This window comes from Aotus nancymaae, unplaced genomic scaffold (genome assembly GCF_030222135.1).
Source record: "Aotus nancymaae isolate 86718 unplaced genomic scaffold, 86718_ANA_hifiasm-v0.15.2.pri h1tg000022l_1, whole genome shotgun sequence".
Lineage (NCBI taxonomy): Eukaryota > Metazoa > Chordata > Mammalia > Primates > Aotidae > Aotus > Aotus nancymaae.
The window spans coordinates 44,776,667-44,800,666 of record NW_026988435.1 but is presented as its reverse complement, the minus strand read 5'-3'; the positions used below and the strand labels follow the sequence as shown (position 1 = coordinate 44,800,666).

The 24,000-nt window shown below is 53.0% G+C and overlaps 1 protein-coding gene across 1 annotated transcript in view; it reads right to left on the bottom strand.

Annotated features, from left to right (window-relative positions):
• UMODL1 (uromodulin like 1) overlaps positions 1-24,000 on the bottom strand; it is a 71,045-nt gene that overhangs the window by 44,498 nt on the left and 2,547 nt on the right. Inside the window, exons 2-6 of the mRNA XM_064379984.1 lie at positions 22,014-22,256; positions 13,552-13,713; positions 12,401-12,522; positions 9,092-9,278; positions 7,135-7,275 (exon numbers count right to left, since the gene is read on the bottom strand). Of these exons, the coding sequence (XP_064236054.1) occupies positions 7,135-7,275; positions 9,092-9,278; positions 12,401-12,522; positions 13,552-13,713; positions 22,014-22,256 (855 nt within the window). The remainder of the gene's footprint in view (positions 1-7,134; positions 7,276-9,091; positions 9,279-12,400; positions 12,523-13,551; positions 13,714-22,013; positions 22,257-24,000) is intronic.

Here is a 24,000-nt window from a genome sequence, read left to right as displayed (position 1 = left end):
TTACTGGAATCTGGACAGGCTTCACTCGGACAGGGTTAGTGACATCCATCCAAATTCTGATGCCTCCTAATAACACTTTTAGGGTGTGGGGTAGAACACAGTTTTTAAAAGACACATCTATACTTTTTACAGGATTGTCCAGTGACTTTCTGCATACTGAGCAGAGAAACAGACATGGATGCTGGTTCATACTTCATGGTATTTTCTTTTGTGGCAAGAAAAGCAGAAATGCTTCAACTGAGGGTGGCCCAAAGCTTGGGACCTGAGACTGTGGGTGGCACCCGTCTCCAGGGTCACCGGAACCCTGGAATCAAAAAGACCCCCCACTGCCTGGCCTTCTAACAACCACTCCGCTTTTTAAAGTCTGTTTCTTGGGAACATATGTCTCACTGAGAAAGGAAGGAAGGGCTACAATTGCTTTTCCAAAAAGTCTGCTAAAAGCACTGACGGTTCTATTTTTGTACAGTCAGGACACAGCCCGAAGCATCTTTTTATCCATGTCGGTGGAGGATGGGGTGACAGCGAAACGCCCTGCAGATAGGAAAGTGGGTCAACGTGAGCAGGCCCAGCAGCTTGAACAGCAGCCCCCAGCCCACATCCAGGGCTCCGGCCCTGCCTCTTCGTTGCCATCATCTCAAACTTGACATGGAGCGAGAAAGCACATGGGTGGGACAACAGATGGCCCACCCAGATTACCGGCCACTTAAAAGCACATTCTATAAGGAGTGCTTCCGAGCAGAGTGGAGTTAAAATTAAAATGGCGTCTGCATGAATTTGAAAAGAACACAAAGGAATGGTGTTTGGAAAGAAGGCTCAGAGGGCACGGGGCTGGCAATGCATACTTTACCTCTCTTAATAAACATATTCACTCTTTAGATTAAGATGCCAGTGGCTTTTTGGATCACTGGATGGGGCACTTGCACACCTGGTGTTTCAAACACCGTGAAACCCACTGAGGCATCTGCGGAAGCTGCCATCAGTGAATTCTGCAGCTAAGAGAGATTGCGAGCATTTGGAGAAAGAGAATCTCATCTAATCCAAAGGAATGCATTCTTCCCAAGGACGACGTTCCCATCCAGTATCTGTGTGGCCCTTGCTCCGGTCTGTTACTTTGAGGCATTTGACATCGTCCATATTTGACCATGTTTGACCAATGAGGGCACCAATTTCTTATGGCTCATTTTTGTTTGTTTGTTTTTGAGCATCTACTATGCACCCAGCATCGCCATAAGCACTGGTAAAACCATGATGAGTTAACGTCCACAGTGTCGAAGCCAGCACAGCCTGCATTAACAGCCATGGTAGGAACTTGCAGGGAGCTATGAATTAACTCCCCAGCATCAGCCCCCTGCAGCACTCCCTCCCATGACATCCATGTCACAAACCAGCCAAGCTATTGGCGACACGGTTATAGGTGAAGTTTCCTGGGTGCTGTGTGCACCAGGCACGGTATCCTCTGCAGTCCTTACAGCAATCCCAGGTAATGGGATCTAGGATCCCCATTTTACAGAGGACAAAACTGAGGCCTAGAAAGGGCACGTAGGTGGTAAACAGCAAAGCTGAACAATAGCAAATGCCAGGGTCCACTTACTCTGCCACTAAGCTATCCTAGCACAGTAGTGGGCTGAATCATGACCTTCAAAGACACCAGGTCCTAATCCCTGCAACCTAAGAATATGACCTTATTTGGAAAAGGAATCTTTGCAGATGTGATTCAGTGAAGTATCTTGAGATGGAAAGATTATCCTGGATTTCTCAGGTCCATCCTAAATGCAATCACAAGTGTCTTTGTAAGAGAGAATCAGGGAGATGTGCGCACGCACGCGCGCACACACACACACACGCAGGCGACATGAAGCTGGAGTGCAGAGGCGGAGAGAGAACAAAGACATTCACTTTGAAGATGGAGTAGGGCTAGGCATGGTGGCTCACGACTAATCCTAGCACTTTGGGAGGTCAACGTCGGCGGATGGCTTGAGCCTAGGGGTTCGAAACCAGCCTGGGCAATATAGTGAGACCCCATCTTTACAAAAAATCCAAAAATTAGCCGGACTTGGTGATGTGTGTCTGTAGTCCCAGCTACGTGGGGGGCTGAGGTAGGAGGATCAACTGACCTGGGAGTTGGAGGCTGCAGTAAGCCAAAATTGTGCCACTGCACTTCAGCCTGAGTGACAGAGCAAGACCCTTTCAACAACAAAAAAAAGCCAACAAGAAGAAGGAGTGATGCAGCCACAAGCCAAGGAATGCTGGCAACCACCAGAGGGCAGAGGGGCAAGGAATGAATTCTCCTGGAGCCTCCAGGCGCACAGCCCTGCTGGCATCCTGATTTGGGCCCAGTGGTAACTATCTCAAACTTCTGGTCTTCAGAACTGTGAAAGGATACATTTCTCTTGTTTGAAGCCACCTAGTTCAGGGGTCTCTGTTAGGAAAACCCAGGAAATTTATGTATCTCCCAACCCTTCTTCTTTAATTAACTTTCAAGGCAGCCATTCCTGTGGCTAGACAGCACAGCTTGGAGAGTTTTCTTTTCTTTCCTTTTTTTTTTTTTTGAGATGAAGTCTTGTTCTGTCGCCAGGCTAGAATGCAGTGGCATGATCTCAGCTCACTGCAACCTCTGCCTCCTGGGTTCAAGCGATTCTCCTGCCTCAGCCTCCTGAGTAGCTGGGATTACAGGTACCTGCCACCACACCTGGCTAATTTTTGTATGTTTAGTAGAGGTGGGGTTTCACCATCTTGGCCAGGCTGGTCCTGGACTCCTGACCTCGTGATCCACCCACCTCAGCCTCCCAAAGTGCTGGGATTACAGATGTGAGCCACTGCGCCTGGCCAGAGAGTTTTCTTTGTATTGCAAAACCAACCAACTTCTAACATGCTAAGGTCAATCTCCCTTTTGTTGGACAGACCTTGGGGTATTTTAAAACTAGAAATCTTCCTTCTACCCCTGACTCCTCCCTTCCAGGATAGGCCCCTATAACTTGGTTTTTGTTTTTTTATTAGCCAAGACACCCTCCTTTGGTTACCCTTAAATGGGGACCCTTTTCAGTGTCCCCCTTAAAATGTGGCCCTAGAAAGTGCTGCTCTTGACTCTGTGTTTGCGTGACCCAAGGGCACGGCAACGTGGATAATTCAAACTCCAGGCTCCAGAGCCCTTGCTCCACAGCCCTCCCCCTCCACAGGTAGGAACACAAGTCCAGCACTTCCCTCTTTCTGGGTAAAACACTCCGAATTCTCCACGTCTGACAGTCTGGGCCCTTGTTTCTTCCAGGTGGCTGTGACTCATCTCTGGTTCAGCAGGGAAGGTGCTGGGGACGCTGTTTCCCTTAGCAATACATAATTGGAATTCACTCTAGATTGCGGACCTGGAAACGCCAGATGGGTGTGTCCTGCCCTATCAGAAGTGAAGCCAGGACCGCGTGGCCTCCCGTTTGTGTGTGGCGGTTGCTCGAGCGGCCCTGTGTCCTGACGCAATCTGGCAGCTCACCGTGCCGAGCAACACAGCAGAGTGTGACTGCCAACCATGAATAGAATCTAATATTTTTCCAGATGACTGACCAGGGTAAAAATAACTATTTGGAAACTACCTGTTTTCCAATCTTCTGTGCTCACAAAAGGGACGGGACTCTCACCCTGGAAGCCACGGAGTAGAAATCTACAGATGGTTCTTTGCAGAGCTTAGTGGGTGGCGTGGTGTGTGGAGTGGGGCACACAGGTCTAAGTGGATCTCAAGGCCACGTCCTGCGGGGTAGTGGAGTGTTCTCAGTGTTTTGCTGCCAGATCTGGGCTGGAACTTGCCTTTTATCTTTTTTTTTTTTTTTTTTTTTTTTTTTTTGTAATACCTGGAGACCCTGGGGATGGCCACAGTGATCCACGAAACATTTGTGGAGTGCCTGCTCTTTGCGGGGCACCAGGGATTCATCTGCCAGCAGGCAGAAGGCGAGGCGGCTCTCCCCACACAGCCTCATTCTGATAGGAGGGGAACATTCCCGGTTGGGGGAGGCAGGAAGATCTGACCCTGGAGCCCTCCATATCCACAGCGGGCTCTGGAAACTGGTCCACTCCCTCCACCCCTTGCCTGCAGGACACTGAGAAGAGCTAGCCAATCAGAACCTTAGGCTGGGCACAGGGACTCCTGCCTGCAGTCCCAGGGCTTTGGGAAGCCGAGGAGGGAGGATCTCTTGAGGCCGGGAGCTTGAGACCAGCCTGGGCTACACAGTGGGACCTCGTCTCTACAAAAAAATTAAAAAAGAGCCGTCTGTGGTGGTGCATGCTTATGGTCCCAGCTGCTCCAGAGGCTGAGGTGGGAGCCTGGGAGCTGAAGGCTGCAGGGACTGGTGATCACGCCACTGCACTCCAGCCTAGGCAACAGAGTTAGACCCTGTCTCTATTAACTAACTAACTAACTAACTAAAGAAATAAATAAATAAAAATCAGAACCTCATACTTCTTTTTTAAGTAACGTTCTGGAACACCAAAGAAAATAATTTAATTTTTCTAGAACTGTACCCAACTCTTGGTCCTAAGCACTCATGAAGGTAGGAAAGGGCATGGCGGTTTCCCTGGGTGCACCGGGACAAGGGCAGCCCTGAAAGATGGGGGAGAGGCCATCACACTCTCAGGCAGGCCCCTGCCAGAGGGCTCCTATGGAAGACGGTCTCGGGACAGGGGTGACAGGGAGTCGTGAACAGCCTGGCTCATGTGCATCTGCAGAGAACCAGCTTGGGGATCTCATGCAAGAAAAGGATCTTCCTCTGCCTCAATTTCCTCTTCTGAAAAATGAGCTTAAGAAGAGTAGTTGCTCCTTGTGGTTACTGTAAGAATTTAAACAAGGGAATACCCACAGAGTGCTGAGAGCAGAGCCCAGTGCGGGTAAAGTCCCTGGCAGCTGCCAGCTCTGCTGTTATTGTGAACAGAGGGACTGTCCTCACTGTCAAGTCCCTTTTAAGGAAAAAGAACCTGCACGTTAAATGAGTAATGAATACAAATTGGGTATAAGGAGATTCTCCATAACTCCTATCATGATATTACAGTTCCAGACCCTTGGAAGCAACAGAAGTGCTCCCGTGATGGACTCGGAGCAATATTATATGATTGCCTTAGAAGACCATTAGTTTTCAAGCACCAATAATTATCCTGGTGAAGACCAGGTTTCTTCTCGGAAACTTTGTACACACTACAGGAAATGAAGAAAGCAGCTTACAGAATTACACATGTAGCAAGATTTAAATAAGGTTAAAAACACGTTCAGTGAGGTCAAAACCTGGAAAGGAACAGGAAGTAGAAAGAACCCGGGCTCTGGGAGGTGTGGAATCAGCATCGCCTGTCTTCTGAGAGACCCCCGGGAGTCTACAGCCTCCTCCATGTCAGGCCTTCCTTCCCTCTGCCTCTTCACGGTCAAGCTTCCCTGCAGGGTTCCGGTGGTTTGCCTTCTTTCTCCCCTCCAGCTGTCTTCCTAACCAGGGCCGGCCTCTGGCTTCTTCCCGACTGCTCTCCTTAGGTTCGCCCCATCCCCGAAGTTCCCGTGGGCGCTTTCCTGCCAGGCGTTGCCCGTGCGCGTACCCTCCCCGCTTGCTGTCCGGTTTACCCTTGGCTCTTGCGCTCTTGGGGCTTGCTGAGCCTTCCCAGATGCCCTTCCTGCTGTTTTCCCACCTTGCCCACGTCCTCTGCAGCCTCTCTTCCTGCACTGACCTGGCACGGATGGGGTTCTCTGGCCGCAGGCCCCAGGCCCCTTCCCTTCTCTCAGCCATACTATGGTTCAAGTGTCACCTGGAGGCAGGTGACCCTGGACTCAGGAATGCAGCCGGCCCCGCCTCTGAGCTCCAGCACCACGCGTCCAGCTCAGTCAGCACCCTGGCACCTCCACTCACTCCATCTCAGCTGTAACTGGACAATAACAAGAACAGCTGCGCCTTCCCCGTCCCCTCCAATGGAAACACCCTCCACTCCCTTGTTCAATCAAGACATCTGGACTCCGTCCTCTTTCCTTTTTCCTCTTCTTCACTGAATTCATCGGGAAGTTCCAGGGGTTCTATCTCTAAAATGTTGCCGGAACCCCCTTCCCCACCACCTTCTGCACCCTGGACTCCTGCACTCAGTGTATCGTCTTTACAGCACCTTCCTATGTTACAGATTACACCGTTACTTCTTATCCCAAGCCTCCTGATGGCAGAGCCAATCCTGCCTGCCAGTCCTGGTTGGTACATCCCTCCCCACTCCCAGCAGGGACAGAGTCGGGCATGTTCTTCTACGCGCTTCTCCCTGCACTCAGCACGCTCTCCTGCTCTCCAGGCTGACCCTGCAAGGCTAGGGATGGTCCCAGCTTATCCCTGTGGTTCCAGTGCAGACATCGGTCATGCCCTTTCACGTGCCAAAATGTCTCCATTTCCACAGTCCACTAGACAGGCAGAGATTAGGATCTGCTGAGGCAAGCTTCCATTACCAGCACTTAGCACAGTGACTCGCACCTAAATAAACATGTCCTAAGCCAAAGAATGAATGCAAGAGTGGCCCAATAGGACATCAGTAACTTAGGTTGGAAGAACTAAGTATATTCCGTGCCTGTGAGCCTCTGTGGTCTGAGGACCAACCGGCCTTTAAAAAATGCCTTCACTCTTCTCATTTAGAAAAAAGATAGTGCAGCTCACTGCCAGCACTCATTTAATTTTCTGTTAACATGCTCTTTGAGGTTGAAAATCTGATTTTCAATATGAAAATAAAATATAAAAACTGTTCTTGGAGTTATTTCTAAACGGACCTAACAGCAGAATCGCCTGAGTCATCAGAATCGTCTATTTCAGAGAAACCGGGTTCAGCAAACGAATCGCTGGCCGGCAACTTGTTGAGAGCAACGTGAGCATCACGCGGACGAATGCTGTTTTCTAGGATCTGACATTTGCAACGATCGAGAATCTCTATATTTTATAAATGGGAATACCACTACTAAAAACAGAATCCTATAAAGAGAATGATGTCTTTTGTTTCCAAAGTCAATATACCAGATTAATGCAAAAAAGCAAGATATTTCATGGCAAAGGTATCTCAGGGTAAGTGCTGTAGCCACAAGCCCTGCCAGTGAGTATTCCAGGGCAAACGGGAATGAAGCCATTCCCACGCCATCCGAGAGAGCCCAGCCATTACCTTCACACTCGGGGTTCGGCTTCCGGGGAGACGTGGCCGGAGCTTCCTGGTGACAGACGCACCGGTACGAGCCCTCCACGTTTGCACACAGTTCCCTTCCAGAACAGGCGTTGAGCTCGTCATAGAAACACTCATTGACATCTATGGGGAAGGAGAGCAGGACCCGCACTCAGCAGTCGCAGCCACTTCATCCTCCTCATCCACCTGCACAGGCGTGGCCTCCGTGGACTCACACCATGGATTCGTGCCACGTGACCTGAGGGGTCCCTTGGGCAGTGGTCCCGAGGGGGACTATGGAAGCCTTGTCTTAGAGGGTCCCGTGCAGCTGCTGGCCATCTTCATCCTAGCAGCGGCCCACATTCAGGCAGGGCTCGAGCCTGGCTCACCTGGCAGCCTCCTGGGAGCAAATCACTTTGGGCTGGACTGAATCTGAGTGGTCATGAAAAGATGGGGCCAAAACATCCCACCCCAAGCAGAAAGCAAAGGAATGGGTGTTTTCTGCACCAGCAAGGAAACCCAGAGCCACCCCTGACGTTCTGAGGCTGGCCCAGACCTCCCAGACAGAACCATCTCACAGCAACCAGCCTCAGACATGGCCTCTTTATAATGCTGTCTAAGCACAGACAGGGACAAGCTCACATGTCACCCACGAAATACCAACACCCCTCTCTTGGCCAAAATAAGTGATTATTAGTTCTTTACAAATTACAGCTTATCGTCGTGCAATGATTCCCGTCCTTTTGCTGAGATATATTGAGATTCCCAATCATGGAGTTGCCTCCACTTTCTGACAACATTCAATTTAGAACAAAATCACACTTCCCAAGACCCTCCCCAAACCACCCATTCAAAACCCACATCCTAGAGCAGGCTCTTTCTAACAGCCTCTTGCTGAGAGACTCGCTGGTTCTTCACGGCGCAGGTTCTCCCTCGCTGCCTCAAATAATAAACTCGACTGGTCCACCCACAGGTGTGCTCCTGCAACCTCTGGCCCAAGGACATTGACGGGGCAGACGACAGAGCGAACACTTTGCTTAATGGCACAAGAGCAACGCAGCTTGGTTTTGAGGAACATGCGTGGATGGGAAGGGAGGTCAATGCAATCGCTCGAGCTTTCACATGGCTCTGAGCCCTGGTGTCATCACCTGCGTCCTCACTGTCATACAAGAGGCTTCACCAAGGCAGCCACCTTCCCGCAAAGCCCTGAGAGCAGCAGACTGGCCTGGCTGCCTCCTGCTTGGGGACAGGAAGGTGTATGGGAGCCTGGCAGTTTGCTTGGGGACTGTCTGTGGCTGCTGCAGCAGCAGGGCTGAGTCGTTGAGACGACAGAGACCACATGGGCCCACAAAGCCAAAAATAGGTACTGTCTGGTCCCTTTTAGATGAGATTTCCCAATTCCTAACACAGAACAGCAACTACGAAGAATAGGTAATTTCTTCCAGAAACAAGGCCACGTCTATGTGCTTTACCAGGTACAAATTCAGCTTCATACAAATTCTGCTGAAGGAGCCTTTGAGGTACAAGGATGTCCTTGGCAAGCGTGGGAAAGAGGTGAGAGGGAAATTTAGGAAACCAGAGAACTGAAGAAACACACTTTTCATGTGTGGCTCTGGGATTTGCACTCTAGTGTCCACTAGGACAGACGGAGAAGCCTGCCGACGGGGAAGGAGGCCAGAGGGAGCCGAGGAGAGATGGAGGGAAGGGGAGGGGGCAGGAAATGCGGGCTGAAACGCGTTCTCGAGGTCTGTACTTGGGGACTTGGAGTTTACAGTGTGAGCTGAAGGTGGGTCCCACGCCTGTGGGGTGAACACACTTGAACCAGTTACTCTTTCACTCCTGAACTTAAACCTCCTTTAAAAGACAAAGGACTGGCCTGGCCTTAGCATGCACCTTACATTTTGGCTGTTCAGGTGCCACCTTGCAGCCTCCCCAGAGCGAGGATTGAGGGAAGCCCAACCTTGCACCTGGATGCTGATCACTTCGTAGACACGCTTCGCGATGTCACCCAGCAGGCCGGAGACGTCAGCCATGGGCAACGGCCAAGGCAGGCCCAGCAGCAGCCGCGACACCGTGGTGGAGGCATCCCCAGGGGCCGAGTGCAGGTGGTGGACAGTGGAGGCCAATGGCTGCAGGGCACTGGTGACCTGTGAAACCAGAATCAAAGCGTCACACAGCAGAAGGGGACCCTGTCAGGCAGACAAGGAGACGGAGGCCACAGAGCTGAAATGAACTGTACACACACACACACACACACACACACACACACACACACACCCCATTCCACTCCTCAGAAAAGAACCTGCACGGTACTTATACATCCTTCACTATCCCAGTAAAAGTCCTGCAAACCAGAGCTACCAATCCCTTTCAGCACCAGTTGTTACGGGCCGAATTCCGTCCCTTAAAATCCATATGTTATCCCAGCACTTTGGGAGGCCGAGGCAGGCTGATCATGAGGTCAAGAGATTGAGACCATCCAGACCAACATAATGAAACCCTGTCTCTACTAAAAATACAAAAATTAGCTGGGTGTGGTGGCACCTGTAGTCCCAGCTACTCAGGAGGCTGAGACAGGATAAGCACTTAAACCCTGTAGGCAGAGGTTGCAGTGAGCTGAGATTGCGTCACTGCACTCCAGCCTGGCAACAAAGTGAGACATTGTCTCAAAAAAAAAAAAAAAAAAAATCCGTATGTTGAAGTCTTAACTTCCAGTACCTCAAAATGTGACCTGATATGGAGATAGGGTCACTGCGGGTATGATCAGTGAGGGTAGGTTCTAATCCAGTATGGCTGGTGCCATCATAAAAGGGGAGATTTGAACACAGAAACAGATATGAATGAGGGGAAGGTAATGTGAAGAGACGGAGACCGCCGTCTGCACACCGAGGAGAGAGGCCTGGAGGTCCAGGGGAACCAGCCCTGCCGACACTGTGACTTCAGACTTTCCAGCTCCCGGAACTGGGAGAGAGTAAGTTTCTGTCGTTCAAAGCCCCCAGTCTGTGGTCCTCAATTACAGTGGCCCCAGGACCCTAATACAGCAGCCAGCCCCAGGACCCTCCGTCTCCCACCCTTGCCAAGACTACAGGTCTCTTGCAGCTGATGACAGAGAATTAGAACCAGAATGAGACAATTCGAGATCAAAAGCCATGGTCTCCTGTTGTACACAACCAGTTACTTTTTTGAGGTTTAATGATCACTTTCCTCATTTCATATGCATTATTTTTATTTCAGCTTAATATCTTGAAATCTCAACCCTTGGGAAGCCAGGTGAACTGCACAGCCAAGCCAGCGGTCATCAAAACAAACTTTGCCAGCAAACCCCCGTCTTCACTGAGAACCCCAAAGGAGGTTTGGGGAGAGCTGGAGTCCTTCTCCGAGACACACTTGAAGCCCCTTCCTGGGAGGAGATGTGGCCGGTAATTTAGAAGACAGTACTAGGAACCAGCCCCGGCCTCATAGGAACCCCTCATTCAGAAGCAGAAACGGGCCTCGGAGCCCAGCTCCTGAGGCCGCCAGAACCCTGTGCAAGGCAGGCATTTCTGCGTGGGGTCACGGTCTGGTTGCAGAAATCGACGCGAGGAGGCAGCAGGCGGCACTCAGCAACACTGAAAACTCAACCACCAGCACATCTCCGGCCCCGCACGTATCAGGAAGCTCAGGAAACACCTCAAGCTTTTTCCATGCATGATTTAAACTCATGGCCCAGTCTCAGGCAGAGTCACGATGATTTCTTCTATTTATATATTTATTCAGAGACAGAGTCTCGCTCTTGTTGCCCAGGTTGGAGTGCAGTGGCACAATCTCAGCTCACTGCAACCTCCGCCTTCCAGGTTCAAGCAATTCTTCTGCCTCAGCCTCCTCAGTAGCCGGGATTACAGGCATGTGCCACCATGCTTGTATTTCTAGTAGAGATAGGGTTTCATAGGACGTTGGCCAGGCTGGTCTTGAACTCTTGACCTCAAGTGATCCGCCTGCTTCGACCTCCCAAAGTGCTGGGATTACAAGTGTGAGCCACCACTCCTGGTTGATTATTTATATTTAATGGAGGAGGCACAGAGAGGTTAAGTGACTTTCCCAAGGTCACACAACTGATGAGTGGCGACACCAAGGCCAGGCAGTGTGGCTTTAGAGCTGGCTTCTTAATGGCCAATTGAGCAGGCCCCTCAACAAGCTAAGGGGAAACAGGAATCACTCCCAGCCGGGGCTGTTAAGGCTGAGGCTGCAGACTACCCGTCCAGCAGCCCCCTGGCCAGTGGCCCAGAACAATGTGAGGTGTGCACCATCTGCCCTGGGCTCCCGGCCAGCTTAGTCTAAGGGCTAAGGAACGCCCCAACCCTGGGTCTGACACCAAGACCCCCAGGCACCCGTGGGATGCACAGGATCTGAAGCGCAGGACAGCTGCACAGATGCCAAAGAAAATGCGGGGCCCCTTGTCTGAAAAATGTTCGGCATTTCCAGAGGCAACAGCAGCACATGAGACCAAGCTGGGGCCCCTCTGAGCGCAGGCTCCTGTCAGCAGCTGGCCCTGAAGTCAGACCATCCCCAGGGAGGGCCGTCTTGGGGGCATGCAGTGCCCTATCCACGCTGGGATTCCCGAGACTGGTGGTGGCCTGAGCTCGAGAAGACATCCTAATTGGAAATCACTGATGAGGGGCCAGAAAGTGTGAGCCGTGTCATCAGCAGGTCTCAGCCAGGGCGTTTGTTTTCACCCCCGGGGGACAGTGGGCGATGTCTGGAGACATCACCCTAGGGCATGCTCCTGACTTCTGTGGAGAGGCCAGGGGTGCTGCCAACCATCGGACCCCAGGGTGCTCTCCAGCCTTTAAGAATTAGAATTTGGGGCCAGGCACAGTGTCTCACACCTGTAACCCCAGCACTTTGGGAGGCCAAGGCAAGCAGATCACCTGAGGTCAAGAGTTCACGACCAGCCTGGCCAACATGGTGAAACCCCGTCTCTACTAAAAATACAAAAATTAGCAGGGCATGGTGGTGGGTGACTGTAATCTCAGCTACTCAGGAGGCTGAGGCAGGAGAATTGCTTTAACCCAGGAGGTGGAGGTTGCAGTGAGCCAAGATCATGCCACTGTACTCTAGCCTGGGCGACTCTGTTTCAAAAAAAAAAAAAATTGGTTCAGACTCAGTCATTTGGGGTCACTTGTGGAACATCACCCTCCCCAACCCCCAGGTCTGTTCCACGGCCCCACCTGGGTCTGCCTGAGCAGCTGCCGAAAGGAGCATGCAGACAGCCCCTATCTTTCTCGCCTACCAAGGAGTGCAGAAGGCGCATGTGGTTCAGGAGCCTGGGGTCCACCCGCTGCAGTTCCTTGAAGTCCATTTTCACCAGCATGGTGACGTTGTACCAGGAGCCCACGGGGTCCGTCTCTGGAGCTGCATAAGGGCAAACGTTGATGATTGTGGCCCCAGGACAGGTGGAAGTCACAAGAGCCACTGGGGTGGGGGAGGGGCAGGAGAGGAAACAGACCCTACTCTGCATTTACCTCCTGCACAAAGGCATCGGCCACGGGAGACGGGCGGGGATGTCCCACTGCCTGCCCCTCACTCCTCTCCATCCTGATGTCCCTGAGGACCACTGATCCCTGCTCAGGGGTGACCTGGGCCTCGACCCGCCGCAGCAGGCCTTCCCTTGAAGAGATCGCCTTAGGAGCTAAATAGAGCCTGTCAGCCTCGCTATGCTGTCATATATATTGATATGGAAAACTATTTTATTCTGTCATTATTTTATTGATACTACAAATATAGGATAGTATAATGTCACACAATATATATTACATAATAGCTTGTAATACAATGATATATTATCATATAACACTTGACGTTGTGTATACTATTGTTTTATCACTTCGTACTATACTAATGCCATAATATATATTTAAAATATTAAATAATATGCCACATTATATATAACATATCTATGCCATCCCATTCTCTTGTATGCAGACCCCAATCAAAAGAGAACTTTCCAGACCAGCCCGCGCATTTGAGGCAGCGGGGACCGTCTGTGGGCGCTGTGGAGCTCATCGGGCCCCTGTGGTGCTGCGGGTGCAGCCAGCTTCACACCTGCCACAGATCCACCTGGGGCTCCTGCCTCTCCAGGCAAACTGGGAAATCCGCTCCACCACAGCGGATTTGGTCTCTGCTCCTCTGGAAGCGTTTTCCCATTTCAGGGCTCCTGCGAGCGCCGTGAACTCGTCTCCCTGAGAGTTCAGCAGCCAGATTGTGACTAAGAAATTATCTAAGAGCAGACGCCACCTGCGCACACAGTGGGGGCTCCCGGTGAAAGGGGCTAGGCTCCTAGAAACCCACTCCTCCCCACGCCTTCAGGTAGATCACACAGCTCAGGCCTCATCGAGCGCCTCCTTGGCTGCAGGTCCATGAGCACAGCCCGAAGCAGCCTACCTTGGGGTGCAGGGGCCATGCAACCATAGCCCCCTGACCAGGGGCAGCACTTCTGAAGTCCAGGACAGTCAGTGTCCAAGCTGCAGGAGGAGGTGGATGGTTCAGGCCCCTCTGGGGGGCAGACCCCAGGTCTTGATGTGAACTCACTGGACAGATTGAGGGCTGGGAGAAAATGATACAATTAATGATGCTGGCAATAGAAGACAAAGCCCTGATTTGCTGCCCAGGGACCTGATGTGGGTGTTTCCTGGTGCTGAAGTCCTCCTGCGGGTTTGTGGCCTGTTCAGGACCATCCCCATGGGCAGACACTGGCAGCTTCAGCTGGGGTCCTGGGGGTCTCTACTTTCTCTAGGCCTCAGGAGTCCAGGTCCAGGGGGCTCCACCACCCCCCGAGAGGGCCCCTGCTGCTTCAAGTCCTGATAGCTCACTCACTCCTTCATTCATTCAATATTTGTTGAGCACCTGCTCTGTGCCCAGCACAATGCTGGATATCCAGGACCCAGCCTTCAGGAAACGTATATTCCAGTGGGGAAACAATAGTGCGAGGAGACCTGCAGATGCTCAGACAGGGCGAGAGCCTCGGGGGATGCAGCGGCGTGGGGGACGGGAGTCTGGAAAGGCCGCTCTGGAGGGGGGCTCATGCCTGGGCTGGGCCGAGGGGAGCTCAGAGCAGCCCACAGACATCAGGCCCGGTGCCCGAGAGGCGAGGTGTGGGCCTGGAGTGGGGTGTGGTGGGGGCCGGCCCAGGTGACAGTGCAGGCGAGTGCAGCATGGGACCCTGGGGAGATCAGGTGGGGGCACCCACAAGATGTGCTGACAGACAGGATGGGGGGATCAGAGAAGAAGAAGCTTCAGGAAGGCTCCCAGGTTTGGGGCCTGGCATCCCCGGGGCTCCATTCCTGAGCTGGGGAAAGCTGTGGGAAGAACGGCCTGGGGTAGACCAGGAGTGTGGCGGTGCAAATGTGAAGTCTGACACGTCCACTGCTCGCCCACGTGGAGACGAACAGCAGAGTGGCAGTGGAGGCGGCCGCTGAGACCAGCCCACCAGCTGCTGGCTGCACAACTCCTAGCCCTTGACCATGTGAGCGCAGCTCGGACGCAGCTCCAGACACAGAAATGCACCGAGCCTCTGCAGGAGGCAAAGATAAGGAGGGTAAGAGGCCAACTGGTGGAGTCCCCATGTGAGGTGCGCTGGTCCTAGGGACCAGATCTCAGCCAGGGCTGCAGGGGGAGGCCACGGTAGGCTTTCCGGAAGAAGGGCTTGTAGAGCTCTCAGAAAGCATGGTAGTCTTCCCAAAGGGAAGTTGTCAGGAGCCCAGGGGCTGACGTTCAGGGCTCCGAGGAGCACAGGAGGAGGGAAAACAGAAGAAACCGAACCCCACGGACAGGAGACAGTGGAGCATGAGCCCGATGCTGGCAGACTGGCAGACCGGCAGTGTGCCCTTGCCAAGACAGCAGAGGCAGGCCCAGGGCAGGAGACGACCCCATCTGAGAAGGGGGGAGCTCCAAGAGGCTCAGGGCAGCAGAGAGGACACAGAGGGAGGAGGGACCCCCATGCTGGGCCCCGGAGAAGTCTCGCCCAGCTCTGCAGCCTCCACAGCCAGCCACCCTGATGATGGGTACCATCCCCCCGGGGCTTTACTCGGAGCTGTCCAGCTCATGCCCAGATGCATGGCAAACTCTGTGTCTATGGCCCGGGGAGGTTTAGAAGCACAGCCTGAGACCCCTCAGAGCCCAGAAGACTAGAGGAGGCCAGCTGGTAACTGCGTCCTGGACTCGCCCCCTGTGAGGGTAGGGAAAACTCGTGAGATTGGTCAAGTGGAAGGAAAGCCTCAACAGGCTGTGGTCCCAGGGACCAGACTCTCGGGTCCCCCAGGGTCTCTGCAAAGCCCTTGCAACCAAGAAAGAAGGTGGCGGCCCTGCTGAGAACCCGGAGGGCTCTGCTTTGTCCCCAGTGCAAAAAGCAAAGGGCTCAGGGTTAAGCCAACATGTGGACTAAATGCAAGGTGGGCTCCTGGGACAGAAAAACATCTGGGGGAAAGCAGGGAAATCCAAATACAGTATGGAGTTCACTGACGATGCCCAGCGCGTCGGCTCCTGGGGACAAATAGGCCCGAGAGATGTAAGATGCTGAGGTTAGGGGAAGCTGGAGTGTACAGGACCTTCCCGCGTTATCTTTAAAACTTTCCTGCAAATCTAAAACTATTCTAAACTAAAAGGTTTATTTAAATAGAAACAATCCCCCCAAAAATTGGCTTCCAAAAATAGTTGCCTAATCACCAGGGCCTGTTTTAGAGTGAAAAGGCTGCGTCTTAACTGGGTAGTGCCAGAAGGCCCCTCCATCCCTCGGAGCTGGCCAGCTGACTGAGCGCCCTGAGAACGCTGAACAAGTCCGACTTGGTAGAAAGTCAAAAATCTCCTTCTCTAACTCAATACAAACAATAAAACACAACTGCTCAGCTCCTGGCAACACGGTTAGTCATGGGTCAGGGAGGCAACAGGGGAGCTTTCTGTTTGAGTCACAAAACCCGAGGCTCCCAGGGCTGAGGGTTGGATGGGCTGGGGAGGAGTCGTTCCTGTCTCCCTCCTCCCTCCTTGGCGCCTCTTTGCCAGGTCGGGACAGGAGGTTCTCATCAAAGGGCCCCTGGTCATCAGCAGGTGGCGACAGGAAGTTTTGGGGAATCTCCTGGTCCAGTGGGGTCCTGGACTTGCCCAGTGAGGCTGAGTGTGCCAAGAGGTTGATTCTGTGCAGAGCTGGGGTGTCACTGGAATTGGGGATCACAGCTAAGTGCTGGGTTCCACTTCTCAGAATTCATCCTGAGTGTATAATCCAACTTGTGCCCAGCCACATTTGTACTGTATGATGTTCATCACAGCATTATATATGATCATGAATAATCAGAAACAACTGAACATTAAGTGGTGAGAGCTTGCTCAATGAATGCTGATGCGTTTATGAGCTCATGCCATGTGGCCATAAAAGCCTGCAGTGGGGTGACGCTTACGCATGTGAAAGCTGCCATGGACAGATTGCTGAGTGGTAAAATCATGCTACAGAGGTCTTGGATACAGTGACCATCCTCTTGTGAAATGTCTGCCCTGGAGGGAAGACCACGTGAAAGGTGGTTACTCACGAGCAGCAGGTTTGGGGTAGTTTCCTCTCGTTCTTTTCTGTGTTTCCAAATTTTCTGCATGGCTCGCGTATTCGTTTTTGTAAGTGTATTTTTTCAAAAACTTAAAATAATGCACAAGTTGTCATTGCATTCCAAATGCTGGACTGAGCAAGTTGAAAAGTCACTGTGAGTCATATGTGTGTTCATGCTTCCCTTTCCTTTTTTGCATAAGTCATTATTGAGTGGGAGGAGAAAGGAGGAAGCACGGCTGGCGTTTTACCACTGCCTGGGGGACAGGACTCCAAGGCTCAGAGCCCCAGGTAGCTGAGGTGCACGTCACCCACACTCAGGCAACCTGGAGGCCCCGCCACAGAAGAAGGAGCGTCTCCTACCCTTCATGCCTCCCAGTATTTCCAGGTGCCTCCGGCATCTGCCAGGTCCAGCTTCGGGCCCTGCTTCATTCTGTACAAATCAGAGTCGCAGCTCTCGACAGGTCTGTTACTGAGACCATCTCACGTCCAGCTCCAAGGAGCCAACCCGCCGCATGGCATCCCGGGAAAAGCACCCATTAACCCTTCAGGCTTTGATCAAAAGAGCTGTGCAAGCAGGAGAAGGCTGTGCTTGCCAGAATCCGGCGTGGAAATCCACCCGCCACAGGCACCTTCACACTGGCAGCGTGATATCTCCAAGCTTGGGGCTGGGAAGAGATAGAGGCCCACGGGATCCAGGCCCTCTGGAGGCAGGAGCTGCAGAAGCTTCGTGGGCTGTGCCCTTCACCAGGCCCTGGCACAGGCAGGGACCTTCCTGAGAAAGAACCCTGTGTCCTCAGTGCCCTGAGATGTTCCTCCTCCTGCAATCGCCACAGCCACAGTACTCAAATGCCACAAACTCCCTACACTAAAGTGCAGCTTGGTAAACCCCCCAAAATCTGCCTGGGGGTCAGAGAGCCCCGGGCCCACATCCCCGGCCTGCCTCCCAGGAGCTGTGCCACGGTGGTGGAGGCTCAGCTCTCCCCTAGCCTGGATCCCCACCTGCAGAGCCAGGGATGCTCGGTCCTTTGGTGCCTGAGAGATTGGAGGGTCTCCTGCTCTGGCTTCTTAGATAGAATGAACGTGGGCAATGCCCATTCCCCTGCATCACCTCTTCCTTCCTCCTTCTGGGTCTGCCCCCTCTTCACTGTGCTAGAGTGAGCCTTCTAGAACCTGAGGGGCCATGTACTGAGGGGCTCAGGGCACGCAGGGTGAGTCCACTTCCCCTCCTGCCCCACATCCTTCCCTGAGGCCTTGCTTTCCACTCCCTGCAGCTCCCCAGGGCAGCCCACTCTCACCCACAGGACTCCCTGACTGCAAGGGAATGGCCCTGGAGAGCCCCTAATTAAAGGTGCTCACACTCTAAAAATGGAGCTGATTCCCACAAGAGGCGCTTCCTGGAGGATGGTCTGCAGAGGGGCAGGTGGTGGGGAGGGGCCTCCCTGTCTTCTGGGACGGAATTAACTTGTTTGTTGCAGCTGGCCAGGGTCTCCTATAGAAGGTGATGGTAGGCATGGGTGGGGCTGGTGTGGCCCTGCCAAGCAGGGGCAAGGAGGGGTTGCCAATCAGCCTCCCCCGGGGCCTCCTCCCCTCACTAGTTCTGAAAGTGCCCACAGGCAGGAAGAGATGTGGCCTTCACAGGTAAGACAGGACAGGAAGGGGCAGAGCATGTCCTGACTACAAAGCACACGTGCTCTAAACCAAGGTGCTGTGGCCCCGACACCTGTGTCCTAATGACCCCCCGTCAACCCCCAAGAAAGGGGAGGCTGCTCACAGGGCAGGGACAGCAGCAACCATGGCTCAGCAGGCTAGCCCCTCTGTGCGTATGGCCCTCACAGAAAGGGAAAGTGGAAATGGGGGGCAGGCATCAGGACAGGAGGGGTCTCCTTAGACCAGCACCTGAGCAGCATGGCCAGGGCACAGCTTCTCCCTGCCAGTGGCCCTCTGGGGAACCAATGAGAGTACAGTAGAGCCATTGCTCTGGGGTCAGCTGGCTCTGCCTTGCTTCTATTGTTGATGAAAGTGTTTCTCTGGGGTCAGCTGGTCCTGCCTGGTTCTATTGTTGATGAAAGTGTTGCTCTGGGGTCAGCTGGTCTGCCTGGCTTCTATTGGTGATGAAAGTGTTGCTCTGGGGTCAGCTGGTCCTGCCTGGCTTCTAATGGTGATGAAAGTGTTCTCAGGGGTCAGCTGGCTCTGCCTGGCTTCTATTATTGATGAAAGTGTTTCTCTGGGGTCAGGTGGTCCTGCCTGGTTTCTATTGTTGATGAAAGTGTTGCTCTGGGGTCACCTGGTCCTGCCTGGCTTCTATTGGTGATGAAAGTGTTACTCTGGGGTCACCTGGTCCTGCCTGGTTTCTATTGTTGATGAACATGTTGCTCTGGGGTCACCTGGTCCTGCCTGGCTTCTATTGGTGATGAAAGTGTTGCTCTGGGGTCAGCTGGTCCTTCCTGGTTTCTATTGTTGATGAAAGTGTTGCTCTGGGGTCAGCTGGTCTGCCTGGCTTCTATTGGTGATGAAAGTGTTGCTCTGGGGTCAGCTGGTCCTGCCTGGCTTCTAATGGTGATGAAAGTGTTCTCAGGGGTCAGCTGGCTCTGCCTGGCTTCTATTGGTGATGAAAGTGTTTCTCTGGGGTCAGCTGGTCCTGCCTGGTTTCTATTGTTGATGAAAGTGTTGCTCTGGGGTCACCTGGTCCTGCCTGGCTTCTATTGGTGATGAAAGTGTTCTCTGGGGTCAGCTGGTCTGCCTGGCTTCTATTGGTGATGAAAGTGTTACTCTGGGGTCACCTGGTCCTGCCTGGTTTCTATTGGTGATGAACGTGTTGCTCTGGGGTCACCTGGTCCTGCCTGGCTTCTAATGGTGATAGAAGTGTTCTCAGGGGTCAGCTGGTCCTGCCTGGCTTCTAATGGTGATGGAAGTGTTCTCAGGGGTCACCTGGTCCTACCTGGCTTCTATTGGTGATGAAAGTGTTTCTCTGGGGTCAGCTGGTCCTGCCTGGCTTCTATTGTTGATGAAAGTGTTTCTCTGGGGTCAGCTGGTCCTGCCTGGCTTCTATTGTTGATGAAAGTGTTTCTCTGGGGTCAGCTGGTCCTGCCTGGCTTCTATTGGTGATGAAAATGTTACTCTGGGGTCAGCTGGTCCTGCCTGGCTTCTATTGTTGATGAAAGTGTTACTCTGGGGTCAGCTGGTCCTGCCTGGCTTCTATTGGTGATGAAAGTGTTTCTCTGGGGTCAGCTGGTCCTGCCTGGCTTCTATTGTTGATGAAAGTGTTTCTCTGGGGTCAGCTGGTCCTGCCTAGTTTCTATTGGTGATGAAAGTGTTGCTCTGGAGTTAGCTGGTCCTGCCTGGCTTCTATTGGTGATGAAAGTGTTCTCTGGGGTCACCTGGTCCTGCCTGGCTTCTGTTGGTGATGAAAATGTTCTCTGGGGTCAGCTGGTCCTGCCTGGCTTTTGTTGGTGATTAAAGTGTTCTCTGGGGTCACCTGGTCCTGCCTGGCTTTTGTTGGTGATGAAAGTGTTCTCTGGGGTCACCTGGTCCTGCCTGGCTTTTGTTGGTGATGAAAGTGTTCTCTGGGGTCAGCTGGTCCTGCCTGACTTCTATTGGTGATGAAAGTGTTCTCTGGGGTCAGCTGGTCCTGCCTGGTTTCTGTTGGTGATGAAAGTGTTCTCAGGGTTCAGCTGGTCCTGCCTGGTTTCTATTGGTGATGAAAGTGTTGCTCTGGAGTTAGCTGGTCCTGCCTGGCTTCTATTGGTGATGAAAGTGTTGCTCTGGGGTCACCTGGTCCTGCCTGGCTTCTGTTGATGAAAGTGTTCTCTGGGGTCATCTGGTCCTGCCTGGCTTCTAATGGTGATGAAAGTGTTCTCTGGGGTCAGGTGGTCCTGCCTGGCTCCTATTGGTGATGAAAGTGTTGCTCTGGGGTCACCTGGTCCTGCCTGGCTTCTGTTGGTGATGAAAGTGTTCTCTGGGGTCAGCTGGTCCTGCCTGGCTTCTAATGGTGATGAAAGTGTTCTCTGGGGTCAGGTGGTCCTGCCTGGTTTCTGTTGGTGTTGGAGGTGTTGGTCATGGTGTTGTTTTAACACTCCTGAAAGAGGAACATGCCTGTTAAACAGCACACCTGGAACCATTGGGCCCTCTCTGTGCCTGGCTCTCTGAACAGGACAGCAGAAAAGCATCAACCCTCCCTGTCAAATGTGAATTCCCACTGGAGACTGAGGGAGGGCCCACTCAGGACGGCCCAGCAGACAGGTCTATGCAGACCCCTGGGGCCCTTGGTTTCTGGAGGAGGCAGGCACCCTGGTTTGGGCAGTCTGTGCCCCATTCTGCTGGTGTCCTGGTCTCAGGCCACAAGGAAGGGTCCTGTAGGACCCCCATGGGGGCACCCAGGAGCTGGTTGCTTCTGCACTCTAGAGGTCACAGCCCTTGTGTCTTAGTGACCCGGGCCGACACCTAGTTGGAGCCACACCCTCCCACATCCTTCCACAGTGGGGCTATGAGGCAGGACCTTCTGACTATACAGAAACTCACTGCAGACCTGCTATTGACTCAAAATTAGCACATACACACACACACACACACACACCCCTCCCCTGGAAGAGATCACCTGCGTGTCAGTAGGCTGAGCCCTGAGCCCCTGCCCCATCCCAATGCCTCAGACCCTGGCCCAGCATAAGCACACCAGTCACCCTGGTAACTGGCCCCAAGCATCCTACAGGCCCGCAGCTTTCAACCTGCACTGAGGAAGCAGGAGGACTTGGGCACTTAGGGTGGCGCCTCGGGGCTCCTTCCAGCTCTTTCATGTATTGGAGTTCAGAATAGGATTTCGGTGGCAAAAGCATTTCACTGCAGCTTTTAGCAAGAAAAGGCTGCTGCAGAAGAGAGTGAAGTGCTGCTCTCACACTCAGCGGCATGTGAGAATCACTCTGGGAGCTTTGAAAACTCCCAACACCCACGCCATGCCACGAACCAATTCCCTCCCACTCTCTCAGGATGAGACCCAGGCATCTGCATTTTTAGCGCTGCCCAGGAGCCCTCTGAGAACAGCAGAGTTTCTCAAAGTGGAGTCCCTGAGCCAGCAGCATTAGTGTCACCCAGGAATTTGTCAGAAAGGCCAATTCTTATATTTTACCCCCACCCACGGACTCAGAAACCTGGGGGTAGGGCCAGGGACAGCCCTGTCAATGACCCTGCTGCCCAGTCAAGGCTGGGAACCGTGCTCCTGGAAGATCTAGCAAGTTCCGGGCCAATGGGTGCCAGTGGTGACTGTCCCATCAAGAGTCCTGATGGCGAGGGTGGCCCCGCCCCAGCCCGGCAGCCCTGGACTCACGCAAGACGCAGTAGAGGCCAAGCTGTTCATAGCCCTCGCAGCAGTCGGTCACGTTCCTGGACTCAGGGACCTCCACCACCAGGTACCGGGTCCGGTAAACAGTTTTGGGGCACCGCCTCCAGGGGATCCAGCCACCGCAGGACACATAGGTCGTGTAGGATGTCTGCACGGCCTCCACCTTCTGTTCAGTGTGGGTCACACGGTGGCTGCACAGCTGGTAGCCCAACAGGGAGAGGCCTTTTTCTAAAAGAGAGGCAAGCAAGGAGGCAGACCGAGACCCGGAGAGGGAAGGATGCCAGGATCAGATCCCTGGAGCTGTGATCTGCAAGGCGCCCTCTGCAACAGCAAGTGAGACCACAGCTCCCACACTCGGCAGGCCTTCAGGAGCTGCCCACCAGCCCTCTCCACGGGCCTTCTCCTGCTAGTGGGCTGGGAAGGCTGCTGCATGAGTGAACGCAGAAGAATAAAGCACAAACATAGCCTGGCCTGCTAAGAAAGCTGCTCTGAGCAAGGAGGAGACGCCACCTGGCCCCACGTATGCTTCCCCGAGCACAGGGATCTCACGACCAGTGTAAGAAGGAAAGAGCACAGCATTGGGATCAACCCTCAGAGATCACGTCCCTTTCTTCTACTCCACGTGGGCTGATTCCACAGGCCGCAGAATCTTGTGCATCTATCTCCTGGTCCCCCTGAGCCTCCAGGTTGCCATCTGGGAAAGGAACGTGCAACAGCTCTCCCTACAGTGCACGCTGAAGGCCTACTGCGGCCAGGGCATGACAATGACAGCTTTCTTTTCAGTGGCGTGGAACGTAAGTAAACAGGTAATTAAAGCACACATGAGAAGTTTGTCTATGATAAAAGATCAGTTCAGACTGGGCGCAGTGGCTCACGCCTATAATCCCAGCACTTTGGGAGGCTGAGGTGGGCAGATCATTTGAGGTCAGGAGTTTGAGACCAGCTTGGCCAACATGGTGAAACACTGTTTCTACCAAAAATATTAAAAAAAAAAAAAAAAAAAAAAAAAGCTGGGTGTGGTGGTACATGCCTATAATCCCAGCTACTTGGGAGACTGAGGCAGGATAATTGCTTGAAGCCAGGAGGCAGAGATTGCAATGAGCCAAGATCGTGCCACTGCACTCCAGCCTGGGCAACAGAGTCAGAGTCCGTCTCAACAAAAAAAAAAGACTAGTTCAACTGTTCAACTGTTACCACTGTGATCATGAGGAGGCAGGGTCACCCCTGCAGCAGGACAAGCATCAAGTTAACCGTATTGGGCCCCATGCGTCTCTCACTGGAGCCCGGTTCCTGGGCATAAGGCCCATCACCGTCCATCAGCGTGACACTCGGTTCTCGAGACCCCTGGCCCCATGACATTCACCACGTGCCTCTTCGTCATGGACATCTTACAACCTGGTGCCTGGGCTCCCCATCTCCCAGGGAACCCCTATTGCCTAATTCGAATCGATTGTGTTTCTCCGAAAATTCATATATTAAAGTCCTAAACCCCAGTAACTCGAAGTCTGACCTTATCTGCAGCTAAGTCTTATGGAGGTTATCAAGCTAAAATGAAGACATTAGTGTGGGCCCTAATGCAATATGACTGGTCCTTATACCAAAGGGAAATGTAGAGACAGGCACACAGGGAGAAGAGGGCAGAAACCGGGGTGATGCTTCTACCAGCCAGGGAACACCAAAGATTGCCAGCAACCCCGGAAGCTGGAGCCTGAAGCAGAGATTCCCGCAGCAGTCAGGAGGGGCCAGCCCGCCCGCACCCTCATCTTAGATGTCTGGCCTCCAGAACTGTGAGAGAATCAATCCATTTTTGCCATTTAAGCCACCTCGGCTGTGTTTCATTGTCACAGCAGCCCTAGCAAGTGAACACAGGGACGGTGAAGGGTCCCCTCCTGCTCCCCTGTGGCACCTTGCAGGGGGCTCTGAGTTTGTGGATGCTCCATGCAGGAGGAATGGAGGGTTTGACCTACAGTGC